This window comes from Microplitis mediator, chromosome 2 (assembly GCF_029852145.1).
Source record: "Microplitis mediator isolate UGA2020A chromosome 2, iyMicMedi2.1, whole genome shotgun sequence".
Taxonomy (NCBI): Eukaryota; Metazoa; Arthropoda; class Insecta; order Hymenoptera; family Braconidae; genus Microplitis; species Microplitis mediator.
In genome coordinates, this window is record NC_079970.1 from 16,475,307 (window position 1) to 16,492,999 (window position 17,693).

General features: G+C 30.6%; 1 protein-coding gene across 3 annotated transcripts in view; it reads left to right on the top strand.

The window, feature by feature from the left end:
- The window catches only part of LOC130663575 (retinal homeobox protein Rx1-like), a 64,451-nt gene extending 46,988 nt beyond the window's left edge, over positions 1–17,463 (top strand). For 2 of the 3 annotated variants that reach the window (XM_057462868.1, XM_057462869.1), the window contains 3 exons: positions 15,595–15,692; positions 15,976–16,154; positions 16,235–17,463. In XM_057462868.1, coding sequence (XP_057318851.1) covers positions 15,595–15,692; positions 15,976–16,154; positions 16,235–16,398 — 441 coding nt within the window. In that variant the 3' untranslated portion in view covers positions 16,399–17,463. Of the gene's footprint in view, positions 1–15,594; positions 15,693–15,975; positions 16,155–16,214 lie in introns of all 3 variants that reach the window. The other variant, XM_057462870.1, reaches the window with a different exon arrangement.
- The last annotated feature ends 230 nt before the right edge of the window (positions 17,464–17,693 follow it).

Consider the following 17,693-nt stretch of genomic DNA (forward strand, 5'->3'; position numbering starts at 1 on the left):
TAGAGAGTAGCCAGTACTACGCAGATAGGACCCACTGCTATGTCAATTTTTTTTTTCTACAGATGGCACTGACTACTATCTGACATGGTAGCCAGTTCGATTTATTTTTTTCCGTGTGGCACGTACTTACTATCAAAACGTTCAATTCACGCTTAAACCGTTAAGACTGTTCAATTTACGTTTAAAACGTCAAGACTGTTCAATTTACGTTTAAAACGTTAAGAACGTTCAACTTACGTCTAATATTTCGACTCGGGCGTGGTTAGATATCACGCGCAATGAGGATTCTTGATTATACCTCCGGTTAATGTCCACCTTAGTCGTCACTTGATTATATTTTTCGACTAACAGTGGGTCGGAAGATGGGGATGACCTCGCAGCGCGTGTATGCCCAAAAGGGTGAGGAAACGGTCTTCGGTCGGCGGAGGTGAACTTAAGTCCCGTTACATTAATTAATTGATTGTCGATAGTTATTGATAAAAAAAATTTAATGTAAATTGGAAGATGTCAAGTTGAAAATACAGTCTCATCTACCATTTCACATGATATATTTCAACATTCAGACTCAGTAACTTGTGTTTATTAATCAATTACTTGTAATAAGTAAAAAAAGGCCATTCGGCAGCCGAAATGGAAGTAGATTTTCCATTATTTATTTAATTATTTAAATCCGTAAGATGGACGATGGCGTTTAAAGGTTCATCTAAAGCTTATAAGGTCAATTATATTTATGGTTGTCAATTTTGAAAAAATACTTTATGTATATGTGCTTTCATTTTCTAGGCTGAAAATTGTTACTACAAAAAAAAAGTTCACTACAATTAATTTTATCGTTTGTAGGTAGGTATTGACTAAAACCTGATCAATTATAATTGTATACGTTTAAGTCGGGTTGCAGGTTCAGACAGCCTCAGACTCTCATTAAAAATTATCATCGGACTTAGAAGAGCTTGTCTAGGCTCTATTTTACATTTTTATAGAACCTGATAGTACTTAGACTGTATTTTATAATCACTGGGAAGATAAAACTCACATAAAACTTAAATATTATCATACATGATACATAAAGATTTAAAAAATTATTTGAATTAAAATGATAGTATGCTTTTATTTACAAATGAAGACCTTGATATCAGGAGATCAAACAGGCTTGCAGCAAAAAATAATAATATGTTCAAAATGCCTAATTTTACTACCATCGTCCATGAGCATTCTTTTTTGGTGTCAGCTATTCGTCTGTGGCAGGAATTACCAGCAGAAATTACAAATTCATCGTCACTTCAAATCTTTAAAAATAAAGCATATGAATTTTTTATGAATAAAGAATCAAATTCTTGACAATTACTATGTTTGCAACCTCTTACTGAACATTGCATAGACTACTGTTTCTCTATATAAATTTGTATGAATTTATATTAGCTTTGCAAAATATCCTTCAGTTTATGTACCTTTACGTATTAGAGAATTATTTCCTTTATGTTCTAAATATATATTATACTTACGTGATTGAATTAAAATGTTACAGTTTTGTACTTGCCATTAGGCTCAATGCCTTGGCATATAAATTTAAAATAAAAAAAAAAAAAAAAAAAAAAATATTCATATATTACTATTTATTATCATTGCTTACAATCAACTTGTTTATAATGATTGTTAATTAATAATTTATTATTTCATCATAATTCTTATGACCGGCACAATACGATTTCCTGACTTCCACGATATTCGTTTAGCTATCTGGAGGTGAATTAGGTTAGCGATCGTTATGAGTAGTACAGATCGCCCCCTTTACGAGATGCGTATTACGATTCATTAGATGCTTCCAATCACAAAAAAGTTTTTTTCAGGTAGAAATAATTTTAGTCCATGAAGGTATTGTATCTTTATCACCATTCGTACACAAGATCCCAAGTCGAAATATTAGACGTAAATTGAACGTTTTTAACGTTTTGAACGTAGATTGGAGTATCATAAATTGAAAACATATTTATCATAAAACTAAAACCTATTTATACTTACAATCAGAAAACATAAGCATACCAAAAAATTTTTTTCATCGATTTTGTACTCCTGGATTATAATCACGTCAATTCCCTAAAATTTTGTCGTCCGCTTTTCTGGCTCTTAAATAAAAAATTGGTAGTTTGAAAAAAAATTTTTTTCAGTTTCATACTTCTATCTTTAACACTATATATGTATATCTGTTCATATATTATGATAGCAAGGTGATGAAAATTGTGATTACAAATATTGAAATAAATTAATTGATGTTATCATTAAACTATAATCATAACTCATGAAATTACCAATTTTTTATGAACCAAAATACAAAAAAATCGTTCAATTTACTTTCAAAATGTTAAAAACGTTCAATTTACGTCTAAAACGTTAAGAACGTTCAATTTACGTTTAAAACGTTAAGAACGTTCAACTTACGTCTAATATTTCGACTCGGGATAGTATACATAACGAATGAGAAAAAGGTTTCGACACTCGTATGTTAGCAACTCGTGAGCCAATTCACACTAGTTGACAAAAGTTCTTCTTATTCAGTTAAATAATATCCTAATAATGTGAATCTTGGCCGCAAACTGTTAATTCGGACGGTAGCGCTTGCACGACATTTGCCTAAGTCATGTGACACTTCTTCACGGAAAATGTGTAATTTAACCCGTCTTCGGCTCGTGCATCAAACTTTATACTTGAAAAGTACATATTACAAATTTCGGTGTATCACCATCAATGTATGAAATGTGATAAATTTTACAAATATACTTTAAACACATGTATTAAAGTAACTCTTACTGTAAATAAACTCGCTTTTTCTTTGCCTTAAATACTAACATTTTTGATTAAAACTGTTAACGTGTAATTAAAAAAAGAAAAAATTAGCAAATTTGAGATTGATAGCTAAGATAAACGACGATTCACTGATCATAATGTTGATTTATTATATTGGTAAAATAAAGTAAAAGCTGTGTAAGCTATATTTATGCATTTTCGATACAAGAATAATAAAATCATACATATAGAGTTCAGGCTGCTAAAACTGAGATATTTTAACATTCCAGTATAGCGCTTGGTAATTTGATGTTTTAAATATAGGGTATTATAAAAATATTTATTACAAAATAATTTAAATGTTAACAAAACAAAATTATAAAAACAAAGAAATTAATCATTATTATTCAACTCATAAAATATTTATTCTTCGATTATTGAATAAATGAAATTAAGTGTGTTTTTCGTAACAATGTAATAGTGAATGAGAACAACTGCAGAAGATTGAATTTAGTCGACAGTTTGACATGGGGTGTATAAAAAGAGTGGTGAATAATAGACTCCAACCCTCTCCCTCTTCAAGGCGCATACCATTCATTCTTTTTTCTCCCTCTGTTTGATGCAACTACGGAATCTCACTTTAGGCTTATTTTAGCATCTCCCCCTAGTGGCAACATCGATAGCTCTTTAATAGATTCATGATGATTACATATCCCTTAAATAAAAATCACGCAGTCGATGTGCTTCACCAACCGAAGATATTGTTTTTTTCTTCTTTGTACCAATTCTACTCGAGTGAATTCTATACATAAACCATTAAACTTATTTCACCCTAAAATGCCTCTGTGGTCTTTCTCACATTATCAACCATTTTAAATTTTTTAGGTATTTACCATTTTATTATAAAATGATGATAAATTTGATGCTTATAACAGCTTAAAAACACATTCCAACAACTCTTTCAAAAACCTATTTTGTTATATACTCCATATATTGTACAATATTAATGGTAAGTGTGTCTAACAATAAAGAAAATCTGGTAATACATCGCGGTCAGGACAAAAGCTTGTCTCTGCATGCAGTTGTTACGAATACCTTTTACCGTCGCTAATCCAGATACGATGAGGCCACGCGAGCTATAAACATAATGTGATCGGTGTCCCAGAAACAACATGAGAAAAGAGGGTTTAGGAATCGAAGCAGAAGAAACAAAATGAAAGTAAACTGATTTTTCGCGCGATATCAAACACCGTGTAGCTCTTGAGATGAATCCATCAAGGACCGTATGTCGTATTTTAAAATATTTTCAACGACTTGATGAACCCTGCGCAATCAAAATATGTCATCTTTATGATAAAAATTATTCGTATGGGACTCAGAGGCATAAAATCTACTCAAAATAAATAATTTGAAAAATTTGTTTTAAATTATTATTTTTTGTTCATCATTTACGCTCGTTTCACTTTCACTAATTAAATGCATTTGTTCATGAAAAAATTAAAATTGATCGAATATCTTGTTCATATCACCTACATTGAAATGCGAAACTTCAATTGAATGCCTGGTTAGCCAGTGGTATCAACCCAATTTCAGACCAACCGAAATTAATGGGTAAAAAATGATTAATATCATCCCGCGGAAAAAATTGTTTTTGCTTTCTACATTAGTTTCTGGCTTCATTTTAACTCCATCTAACATATTTTTTAAAATTAAATATTATTATTCGATTATTATTTAATATTAAGAATATTATGCTACTGCTAAAAGACATGTTACAAAAACCTGTGGCTGCATCAGGAATTAGTGCAGTGGATACGACAGACCAGTCTCCTAAGGCTGCAACAGCAATAGTCTTGATGAAGCTACGGGACGATCTAACAGGACTTGGAGAAGTTGCAGCAACAGGTTTCTTTTTTTACACAAAAATAACAAACGTATAATCTAAATTATTGACTAAGACACAAAGAAGTTTTCAATCACCTTTAGAGTTAAAATAATTTCAGCTGCCAAAGTACAATCCTCATCTTTCTGAGCTTCAGGAATTTAAGATTTTAATTTATCTATAATTTTTGTGGAAAAATTCAGTTCTGAATTTATTCCAGTACTGCATAAAATAAAATAATTCTGATAACAACTACTTGGAAAAAACAAATTTTTTTTGTTACTGAAAATTAAAATATGGCTGCACTCTCCGCACTGATTAACTTACCTCTTGCTTTTCTATAAACCGTAACTGAGCATTTTTAAACAAAAAAATTACTTTTTTCTCTCAAAAATGAATTTTTTTTGCATTAGTCTCCTCTATTTCATCATCGAAATGCTAATATTTTTTATTTATTCATTTACTTAACGTCGCATTAAGGAGGTTCGATCCCGATTTTCGATATAATATCAAAATTCTGAAATTTTTTTTACCGAAAGAGTTATAAAAAAAAGATCACTGTTAAGATTTGAAATCGATTCACTACACCGTTTTCGAGAAATAAATTTTCAAAATTCGTCCTTATACACGGGCGTAAATGGGAATAATTTTTCAAAGTGCTATAGTTTTTACTACAATAATACCATCGCTATAAACTATTCAGTATCAAATAATTAAACATTTCTGAACACATGAATATTTTTTTTAAATTTAATCATGGGTTTGTTAACATGTGATCTAAGACATTTCTTACTTTACTGCCCTAGGTGTGTAATATACTATTTATAAATAAAACAGCTTAAAGTAATATTTTAATCCATTGGTGAAACTTGGGAATAAATTTTAAAGTACTATTTAATGTTCTGATTTTGCACAACTCATGATGCGAAGCGTCAGAGTGTGCTTTACGATCGAAAAATTTTTTTCGCCTCACTTCGGCATCTATTTCAATTATTATACTCTTATTAGATCACGGAATTAAGATATTTTGCATGCTATTCTGAAGATAATTTAATGGAGATTAATTCCATACTTTTCAAAAATTTATTAAGTTCAATAAAAACGGAAAAAACATCAAAATAGTTAAAAAAAAAAGTTCCTGTGCGTCAAGTACGAATCCCGTATATATTCCCGACTAGATATTATCCCCAAGCATACATTGGAACCCCATTGGGTATTGATAGGGCAAGCCCGATAGGGTTATCCCGATTGGGATATGATTGGGAACGTATCGGGTTAGCCCAACATAAAAATAAAAAATTGCGATTGGGTTTATCCAATTGGGATAGGATTGGGAACATGTTGGGTTAACCCAATGCTAAAATTAATGACTCGATAATGGGTTTGCTCGATTGGGATATTTTTGGGAACTTGTTAGAATGACCCAACGTCAAAATTAATAACTAGCTGTTGGTCTTACCCAATCGGGGAATAATTGGAAACACGCTGGGAAAACTAAATGTGAAATTTAAAAAAAACAAAATTTTTACTTTTAAAAATTGAAAATAATTTTTAAATGCTAAATATTTCCGTTTTATTATGTATTTAAAAAAAAAAAAGATCAAACCTCAAAAATAAAGGAAAAAAAAAACAATAGCAAAACATATTTTTGATCTATTGCAGATTACAAATTTAATTATAAACTCAAAAAAAAAACTAAAACTTTAAGGGAAAAATAATCCATATAAAATATCTACGACTTTTATATATTATTATATGTAAAGATAAAAATCGAATAGTTGTGTATGTTGACACCAGTGATGCACGTGGTGACAAAATCTTATGATTATAATACAAGCGTAGACAAGTTCAGACAGGTTCGCGCGTAAAACAAATAACTAGTGGGCAAAACCCCATATACACGTGACTCTTGCGTTGGAAAACGTTGGAAAATGAGAGGATTTAAACAAAAAATTTATTTAAGCAAATTTTTTTTATGTTGGGATTTCAGTGGGATTTTATTGGGTTGGCCTAAAGTTTCTGTAGGGTGTACCTACTTGAAACCCTATAGGGTATGCCTAATTGGGAAACAGTTGGGCATTCCCAATTAGGACTCAATAGGGATGACCCGCTTGGGATGATCTTGGGCTATGCGTTACATCCCAACGTTTGGTTCCCAATGGGGAACCCAATTTTGGATCCCAATAGGTCTTAGAATTTTTTTTCTAGTCGGGACTTCTCAAATGAATTATCAGGTATCATCCTAGAATAATCAGAATAATTTCTGTAGACCAACACTCCGACTAAAAATTCCAATTTTGTTTTCATTAGGTCCGAATCATAACTTAGATCATGCCACAGATTTTTCTTATAACAACAAAGTTTGGAATTCTCGCCACATCCTATTTTAGTTTTCCTCATGAAGACAAAAAAAAGTTCGAATCAGGCTTGCCGTATTCTAGAAAGCCTCATTTGGCCCGAACTAGTCATTCGGCATGCCGCACTGGAATTTCCAGTCAAAATATCGATATCTGTTAAAAACTCGAACTCCGAAAATTGCCTTGAAATCAATAACCTCTTCTTCTACGAATTCTCCATCGCAGGAAGTTGAAAATTGAAAAATATGTCAATCTCATGTAAAGTGTCAGAATAGCCTAATATCATATGACATGGGGGAAGGAGGGACAAAACGGAGTACTCAAGGAGATATTAAGTTTTTGGAGACTAAAATACGTTAAATCTTTTATTTGTAAGATATTGAAAGTGTATAGAAAAAATTTTAAGCTGCCTTAAAAAAAACCATTTTTTAGCATTTCTTTCTCCCACGATATCTCGTAAACGAATTAACCGATATTGATGGTTGAGGCGGCAATCGATGTGTTTTATCAAGTTATAAAGCTGATTAGATTTTGGAATCAATCCATCGAGCAAAATAAAAGTTATCCAAATAAAACATTTTTGAAATATCTCCGAACGCACCCTACCGATTAAGCTCAAATTTTTACAGCTTCAAGATATTAACAAGCCGCGTCGAATGACACCTCAAAGATCGAAATCGGTTCATCCGTTCAAGAGTTATGAATATTTACATACGTACGTACGTACGTACGTACACACATGCATACACTCGGACATCATCGTGAAATTAGTCAGGATAGCTTCCTAGAACCTCAAAACGTCAAAATCTGATAGAAATTCGGTTTTTTCAAATCGGACCGAAACCAATAACTTCCCGAATTTTTGAAAATTTTCAATTTTCTTAGCGAGAAATTAAAAATTTTCTTCTCTGCGGGTAAAATAGGGTACTCCCTAAGAAAGGTGAAAAAAATTAATTTCTTTAAATTAAGAAAATTTGACTCTATGAAACTTTCTCATAAGTAGTTTATATTAAGAAAAATTACATTTCACATAATTATTGGATACAAAGGAAGAAAATAAATTTCTAATAGTTTTCATCATAAAACAAAAGTCATTAAAATTTTCGACTGACACATTCGATTTTCGAAAAAGTTTAACTATAGTATACTAACTTTAAATTGTAAATTTTTTATTTGTTAATCACAATTTATTATTAACTTCAAAGTAAAAGATTTAATTTTTTTTTTTATTCCAAAGAAGATATTTTTAAAAAAGCAATGATATATTGTTTAAAGTAGTAGATCAAAATATTGTTCGAAATTAATTAACTTTCAAAATTGTAATTATTTCCAAGTAGATTATTGAAATACATCTAAAGTAATGAGACACTGTGAGTTCTTTTGTTGTAAATTGAAAAAAAAAAAAAAATTAAATTGATTTCATACTATTTTTTTATAAAAACAAAATTTTTCGAAAACAGTAAGAAAAATCTGGACAACGGTTGGCCCTTTAGGCCAGACCTACAACATCCCGCTCTTCAAGCTCGAAAATACATTTGAATCTGATTCTATTTTTATGAGCTTTTTAAGCTTAGATAAGTTACATTTTATGTTAAAGTTTGAAAACTAAAGAATCTAAATTACCGATTAAGATGGTTCTTGTGACAATCGACGTATGTTGTAGCACTTCAAAGCTGATTATCCTATCAAATTGATTGATCCAGTCATTTCAGAGATATTCGAAAAAAAACATTTTTGACTATTTCTTTCTCAACTATTTCTCGCAAACGAATAAACAGATTACGATGGTTCTTGCGGCAATCGACTCGTTTTGTAAAGTTCTAGAGCTGATTAGACTTAGGAATTGAAGTCGTTCGTGAGAAATTTCAAAAAATCTAAAAAAAAAAATTTTTTTTCGTATTTTTTAATTTTCTTAGTCTATTCGATCGAATGATCTAAGATTTCCAAGAAAATTGGCGGCTCAAAAGTTCTTTGGATCCTAGGAATTATCTGTATCGATTAATTCACTAAAAAGTTTACACACACACACACACACACTCGGACGTCATTCTGAAAATAGTCAGAATAGCTTCCTAGGACCTCAAAACGTCGATATCTGATGAAATTTCGATTTTTGGAAATCAAGGTGAAAACAATAACTTTCCGGATTTTTCGAAAACCGCCGATTTTCGGAAATCTCCTTAGCGGGAAGTTAAAAAAAGTTCAAACTATTGCTCAATTGTATTTTTGAAAGTGATTTTGGAATGTTTAAAAAACATTTTAGAATACAACTTTTTTTGATAAAATTTGGATGGTACCCTCTCCTCCCCTCCCCCTTTACCGCTTTTTCTCTCTTTCCCCTATATCATAAAAAGTTTCCATACTGTACATTATTGACAGCACCAAACTTTCAGGAAAAACTTATAAAAAAATGATTTTTTTTTTTTATTAAATTCAAAGTCGAAAACTAGCTCTTAATCTCATATATCTTAAAAAAAATCATCTAAACTTTATCTCACTTTTAAGATATCTTTAAATCTTTTAAAAATCACCCAATTCTATGATATTTCACTCTGTATTTCAATCAATTCCGACAAAATTAATACTAAACTTAAATAAGTTTATTTCACAATATCATTGAGAGCGGAGAACTTGTACTAAGGGAAGTACCTACTTAAACTGATTTATCGCATAAAAAGGTTAAGCCACGTTAGTCCGGTTCTTTATATTTCCGCAAGAAGATGAAAACGACAACCTCCACCGGCTGCTTGATATAATTCTCATTTTTTTCTGGGTGATATCTATATTTCCAGTACTCGCGTGGCTATCAACTCCTTGTCAGCAAGCAAAGAGCATTGAAAAAAATTGTATCGATGTATATATATAGGTAAATATGATATAAAAAAGCGACGACAGTCACTTCTCATTCTATCCATCGCAATCTCCCGACGCCCGCCGCCGTCATACCGTCGAGAAGATAAGAGGATAAAGTAAAATTTACTTATTTTCTCATCATTTCAGCGTGGCATCTTGTCCGTAGTCTTTTCTCATTTGCTGAACGCTGAAAGAAAATTGCCTCTCGTCATAAATAGAATATCATCCTGATGAGCTCGGGAATGTCGTCTCCAGGAACATCCTCCTTTTTTTTATAATCTCTTATTTTTTTTATCTATTATTCTCTCTTTTCTCTTTTAAACTCTTGCACTCATAATAAACAAGGTATATATTTAATTTGCTCCAAGTTGTTATATAAAAATAATATTTTATCTTTATATACTATTAAAAATTATTTATTTTTTATCATTTTAATTTAAAAAAAACTACTTAAAAAATATAATATTATCATACATTATCCATCCAGATAAAATATAACTTGAATATTAAATGAATTTATTCATGAAGTTATTAGAATAAAATATGAATATTTTCAGATCAAAATTTTTAACATGTTGACTTTTTGAGAATGCGACTACTACTTCCAGTCGTCTGTTAAGAAACGCGCATCGAGAGTTTGACGCCGCGGCAGCCTGCCAACAGCAGCAGCCATGTTACAATAAAGAAATCAACATGGCCGACTTACAACCCCTCCTGCTAGACGTCCAAGACCCTCTTTTGATCTCTCGCTCACTTTCGATTTCACCCTCGAGCTTGTTACCCTCCTGATCTCGAAGGAAGGGTGGACCGACGTGATCCCCTTGCTTTTCTTACAAGCTAGTTTAGGGGTGGACCAACCCGCTCCGCCCAGACGCTTTGCCTCGAGCTTTCTACTTTTCTCGCCCATCGGCTCTCTTTAGCTGTGTTCTTCACACTCAAGAGAAGAAAATAAAGAACTCTTCACTTATATTACATATATATCTTATTTCTCGCGGCCCCTAACTGTCTCGTTATCCTACCGGTTTTCTCACTTATTCTTTCAATAATAAAATATTCATAACATTTTTCATTATACTTTGTAAAGAGCTCTTCTGAAAATTTAAATGACTATATAAACCTTATAACTAAGTCTTAATAGCACGTTTTTGCTAGCAATTACTCAGCTAATTTCATTCTAGTTATATGAACATCAAAAGCAGTAGTCGGTTTTAAACTATTAATTAAAAGATAGAAAAGAGATGCCGAGATATATTAATGACTTTAGCTAGGATTTCAAGATATTAATTAATGCATTACCTCATTTCAAAGTGCTACCGTATCTAATTTATATATTTTATAATAAGTTTACCATCCAACATTTTACCGCTTGCTTTTTAGAAAGTCATTTTTTTCAAATTTTTTTCTCTAAGCGTAATCAAAAAATTTTTTAACTGATCAAAAGCATGTAGGGAAATAAAAAAAAATTAATGACCACTATACTTAAAAATTTGTAAAAAATAATTGAACAAAAAATTTTTTTAAATACTATATTGAAGAAAAAAAATCTGTCTATATCGGGTGACCCTGCGGGCCAGCCCCAAAACTTCCCGCTGTTTTCGAGCTCCTCGAGTATTGTTTTGAATACATTTTTGAAATCTTCGAGCTCGAAAATACTTTTTCATGATACTAGCATCGAAACTTGAAGTTTTAGTGTCTCTACAGTCCGTCGAAACAAGCTAATTTCAAGCCGATGATGCAAACAACTGCTAGCGAATTCGTAATTCAAGAATACCTTCATACAGCGGGCAGAAACATGCGTGTTTTTTCCCAAGGGAAGAAACACAATTGTTTCTGCCCGGTGTCAGTTATATTTAATGTTCATTTGCAGCCTTATTACTCTAATTTGTTTACTTGTCACTTCATTTTTTAAGTGACAGTTTTAAATAACCAAATAAAATTACTAAAAAATTAGTGAAAATAACATTTTTGTCTTATTTATTATTTAATAAATGCCTGTAAATCACATATTTCTCATTCTCTAATAGCTCTACGCATCATCGGCTTAAAATTAACTTGTTTATTACTGGCTGCTGACACTGAATTTTGAAGTTCCGATTCAGGTAATCATGAAAAATACAGTGTGTAACTCAGGATAAAACTCGATTTCAGACTGCGGGTGATGTCAGCCTTCGCCATCGGCTCGGGCAGCCAACCTCACCCTAGTCTAAAATCGTCTTGTTTCATCCCTTGCCACACAATATACTATTTACCATTTCTTTCTCCCGCGAAATGTCTCGAACAAATTAACCGATTGAGATGGCCAAGGCGGCAATCGACGTGTTTTATTAAATTCTAGAGCTGATTAGATTTGGAATTCGATCGTTTAAGTCGTTTCTGAGAAATCAATAAAAAACTAAATAAAAAGATTTATTTTGTAATTCTCCAATATTTTCGAGTCTACTTAATCAAATTTTCTGAAATTTCCAGGAAAGTTGATGGCTAACAAGCTCTTTCGATTGCCGTCTGAAACATCCAAATCAGTTCATTAGTTAAAAAGTTACGAAAAGTTTACATACATACATACACACACACACACACACACACACACACACACACACACACACACACACACACACACACACACACACACACACACACACACACACACACACACACACACACACACACACACATCCGAGTCAAAATTAAAAGGTGATTTGAGCCTCCAAATCCTACACGAGGATAAGGAGGTTCAAATCATCTTTTTAGAATATGAAGATCTATTCATCAAAAAGGTGATTTAAACCTAAACGTGGTAACTTTGTCCACTTTTACCAAGTTTAGGTTCCAATCATCTTTTTAAAAAGGTAAAGTAAGCCTCCAGAGCCTAAATTTATGGATTGAGAATGATTCTCATCAATTAATAGGTTGAAATTTCTATAAAAAATCTAAAACCATCTAATTGCATTAGAATATGACTTAAAATAAATATTTTGAAAAAGAAAAAATTAATTACTCGTATTGTGTTGAAAAAGAAAAGATACAAAAAAATTTTTAATTTTAAAATAAATATTAAGTTATAGAGAGATACAGAGATCGTCTTTTTTTCCAAGCCTACGTTTGTGTGCGTAACATGTAAGTCGTCGCGAGCAAAATAATTTAATCGAAGTCGATATTAATCGAAGATTAACGGAGACTACTGAAATATTACTCTGCAGTTTAGAGTAAAAATTACTGGTGTCCGCTCAAAATATCACAAAAAACATTTCCCATACAAAAATAACCTGATATAAAAATTACTAAATACAAAAATAAAAACTATATACTAAATATCTAGTTAACAATATCTGCATACATTAATATCCAATTGATATGATATAAATCTGATATGAATAAATGAATGAAAAAAATTGATATGAAATGGTGGCAATAAGTTTTTATTACCAGGTTATTATTGTATCTGGTTATTTTTGTACTTAAATATTAATTACAAGGATATTATTATGTCTGGTTATTTTTGTGTGAAGTTATTTTTGTAGATAGTATTTTTTGTATCAGTTTATTTTCGACTAGTTTTTATTGTGATGGTTATTAAAAACATGGTATTTGGGACTGTAACCAAAATTACTTCCATAGATAAGAAAATTTATTCAAGTTATAAGCAGTTTTTCATCATAAAATTAATGAGTTTAAAAGAATAGTATATTGGAGAGTAAAAATTAATCGCATGGAGTAAAAATTAATAGATTAAGATGAGATATTCACAATAAGACTTTTAAAAAATTACTGCATAATAATGTAAAAGTAGTCTAGCAACGTTAATATTTAAACAAAAAATATTAAATTTAAAACAAAAAATACCAATTTTTTGCAACGACCCAGGATTACTCGAAATTGTAGAGTAATTTTTATCAAAAAATTCTTTCCGTGTTGTAACTATAATAACATGCTAAAGAATCGAGCTCATTCGGAGTTACAGATTAAAAATATGCTAGGCCTTGGAGGGTTAAAACATCTTTTTAAAAAGGTGATTTAGTCCTTCATGCGCTTCGTTTAGGGTATTGAGGACTGAAATAGCATTTTAAAATATATGGTAGGCCATGGAGGGTTAAAATACTATTTTAAAAAGGTGGTTTACTCCTTCATACGCTACTTTTAGAACATCGAGGACTTAAATAACATATTAAATTTAGCGGCAAGTCCAACATCAAAAGAACTGAGGCTTTTGAGGTTCAAACTACTTTTTTAATTTTACGCACACACACACACGTACAGACATACACTATTTCCCTCTTATTTAATGTCAGTAGAAATTTTGGTTTTCCTTGATTATTGTTCAGGCTTGCGGCCATGTTTGACTGTACCGCCAAACACTTCATAACTGGCTCCTTCAGTTCCTTCATTTCCCGACGCAGTCTTTTGGAATCTTCATCCCTGACTTCGCTACGGGATCTCATATTTCACCATCTTTTGAAGAATTTTTTAACTGAGAAAAGCGGTTAAAATATAATTAACGCGGAGACGTTTGCTCTATACGTGCGATTTGATTGACATTAAATAGGTGTACTAAATCAGTAATCTTAAAGGGCGAGACATGAAGTATAATTAGTTTTTTAAAACTAAGTTTATTCGAAATAAGTTTTATTGCTAAATAATATCTTTAGCACCTGCTGTTGGTCCTTGCCTATTATAGTAAATAAAAAATAATATTTGACTACACTGTTAGAAGTATTTATTTGAGCCAAATAAATATTTGTTAATAGTTAATAAATGATTTATTAAATGAGATTTATTTGGGCCAAATAAGCCATTTCTTAATAGTTAATAAATGGCTTATTTGAATAGAAAGAAATGACACGTGATGTTAATTAAGTGAGGCTATGACAAATAATTTATAGGACTGTTTAATTTTATTTTTTTAAAGAAAATAATACACACAATTAATGTTAATTAAAGATAAAAATTATTATACAAAAGATATAAAAAAAATGAAATATTATAATAAATTTTTACTAACAATCACACTCATTCCATTCAAAGTTATAACCTGAACTTCATGTGTCATTTCTTTCTAATTCAAATAAGCCATTTATTAACTATTAAGATATGGCTTATTTGGCTCAAATAAATCTCATTTAATGAATCATTTATTAACTATTAATAAATCTTATTTGGCTCAAATAAATACTTCTAACAGTGTACCATTAGTTTGTTATCAAATAATACATCGTGAAAAATCTGGAGTGAATATGAATTTCATTCCAATCTGAATTAACTCCGTCACTCAAAGTTCCGAAGTTTGAAAAAAAATTTTTCTACATACAGAGTGAATAAGGAGTTTTTTTTAATCAGTGGAGTTATTTTGAAGGGATGGGGATTTTATTTCAATCTGTATTCGATTTGAAGTTTTAATGTTAAAATAAACTCCCCTCCAGAGTGAATTTCACTCCGAGGGGATGTCATAAATTAAATACCATCCATTCCACATTCACTCCGAATTTAATCCGTGTTCACTCTGCAAATTTTTGCAGTTTATAAATATATTGACTACACAATTAGTAAAATTGATTGTTTAAATTATAGTTTGTAATCCGTTATTGAACAAATTCACTTTTGATCACTAATACTGATAATCCGTATCAAAATTATAAAATATTGACACTGAAATAATTAACTTAAATATAATTTTAAAATAAAAAAGTATACATACATCATAATAATTTAACTTATCTTACATTTCAGGTATGGTTTCAAAATAGAAGAGCCAAGTGGCGTAGACAAGAAAAAATGGAAGCTGCGAGGCTTGGTATTACCGACTATCACCATCCATCTGGCATGAGGTAATTATTTTAATATTTATAATATTATCTAGAAATTAGTAGTTAAATAAATATTCAATATTTATTCAAAGAAATTTTTTTACTATTAATTTTTAAAAAATCGCAACACAATCAAATAAACACTTGATCTATAATCATACAATAATTTTTATGGATCAAAGTAAGCTACAAAATCTATCGAGTCCTGAAAAATAAAACATTAAAATTTGAATTCAAGTATGAAAAATATATTATTATTATTGCATTATCGTTATCTATAATTACGTTAATAATTTTTTTTCAGAAATGTTGGAGGTTCAGCGTTAGGCTTACCTGGAGATCCATGGCTTACACCACCTGGACTACTGACAGCGCTTCCTGGATTTTTAGCAGCACCACACACAGGTTACCCAAGCTATCTAACGTCTCCGAGACGACTACCATCACCTCCAAATGTATCAGCAATTGGAAACGGTGTTCCAAGTAAGGACTAAACAAATGAATATTATTTATTTATGAAGCTCGATTATTCAGTAATTTTAGTTCGTTTCTATTGTCCGTAGGTACGATGAACGGGGGAATCCCCGGAATTAATACAGTTGGGCATACACAGCCGTCACCAAGTCCACCAGGTCACGATCCAAGAACATCTAGCATTCAGGCCTTGAGGATGAGAGCTAAAGAACATGTTGAGAGTATTACTAAAAGTTTACAAATGGCAGGATGAAATTACTATGCTGTTTATAATAAAATACAAGACCATGTACCTCCAGACAAAACGAAAGGATGTCTTTAGATTATATATTAATCACCGTATATAAAAAGTGTCAAAGTAAAGTTATCTTACCGTCGCTGTGAACAAAAATCTCAAATGAGAGTTGCAAAAATGTGCAATATATATAAAAGCGACAATTACTTAAAACAAAAGACTACTAAATTTTTTTTTTAACTTCCCACTATGAAAATCGACAATTTTCGGAAGTTATTTTTTAAGGAAATAATATCTTTGTAAAGACACAAGTGAGATTGAGAAAAGACATGAGTGATTTATAAAAAAAAAAATTTTTTTTTGATCAACTACGTACATGCCACAAACTGATTTACATTCAATTACTATTAATTAGACATAACCTATATAAATAATATACATAGATTTATGAAATTATAAATAAATTTGTATGTAGAGTATGTGTGAAGTGATAATTAATATACTGGTTAAATTAATTTATTAATTATACCGGTCTATGCAAATTATTCTAGATAATTTTTAGTCTAGATATACATAATGATTAAAATAAAAAGAAATGAACAAAACATGCAAAGAATAATTGATAAATAATGGTGAATTTTAATTGATTATATAAATAATATGATGCAGTATTAATATGTTGTAAGACCGCGAAGTGTGGATAATAATTGCGTAGCTAATGAGTAATCAGGATGAAAAGTTTGTGCGAAAATCAGCATTGTAAATTAAAGACTATTTTGCTTGCAATTTGCTCTCACTTAAAAGTGGTTGAGCACCGTTTTAGCATATACATAACTTTGTGATGACGCACAATGGATAGCAGATGATATATATGCTATGTCTAAAATTGTTGTCGGAGAATGATAAACTTTTTTCTTTTGTCCAACTTCATTAAAACAACATTTCTTCTGTTTCTCCCAACATCACCAAAAACAAAAAACTTCTATTTGTATATAATCTTGTGATGAAATAAAATTCGATGTACATATTTAATTATTTGTTTTAATTCATACAACCTGTCTCATAAATTAATCAACTATTTATTTACATAATTTAAATATGTGTGCATACATTTAAATAAGTGTTAAAGTAAAAAATTAATATATGTATTAATAAAAAAATAAATGAGAAAAAATCAATTGAATGAATATATACTTATTAAACTCGAAGAAAATCGAATATCCATAGAATAGACAGAGGCGGCGTATGTTTGTTAACGAATTAGCATTTCAAAGGGTGACTTTAATTAAGTCTCAATTAATTTCACCCGGGGT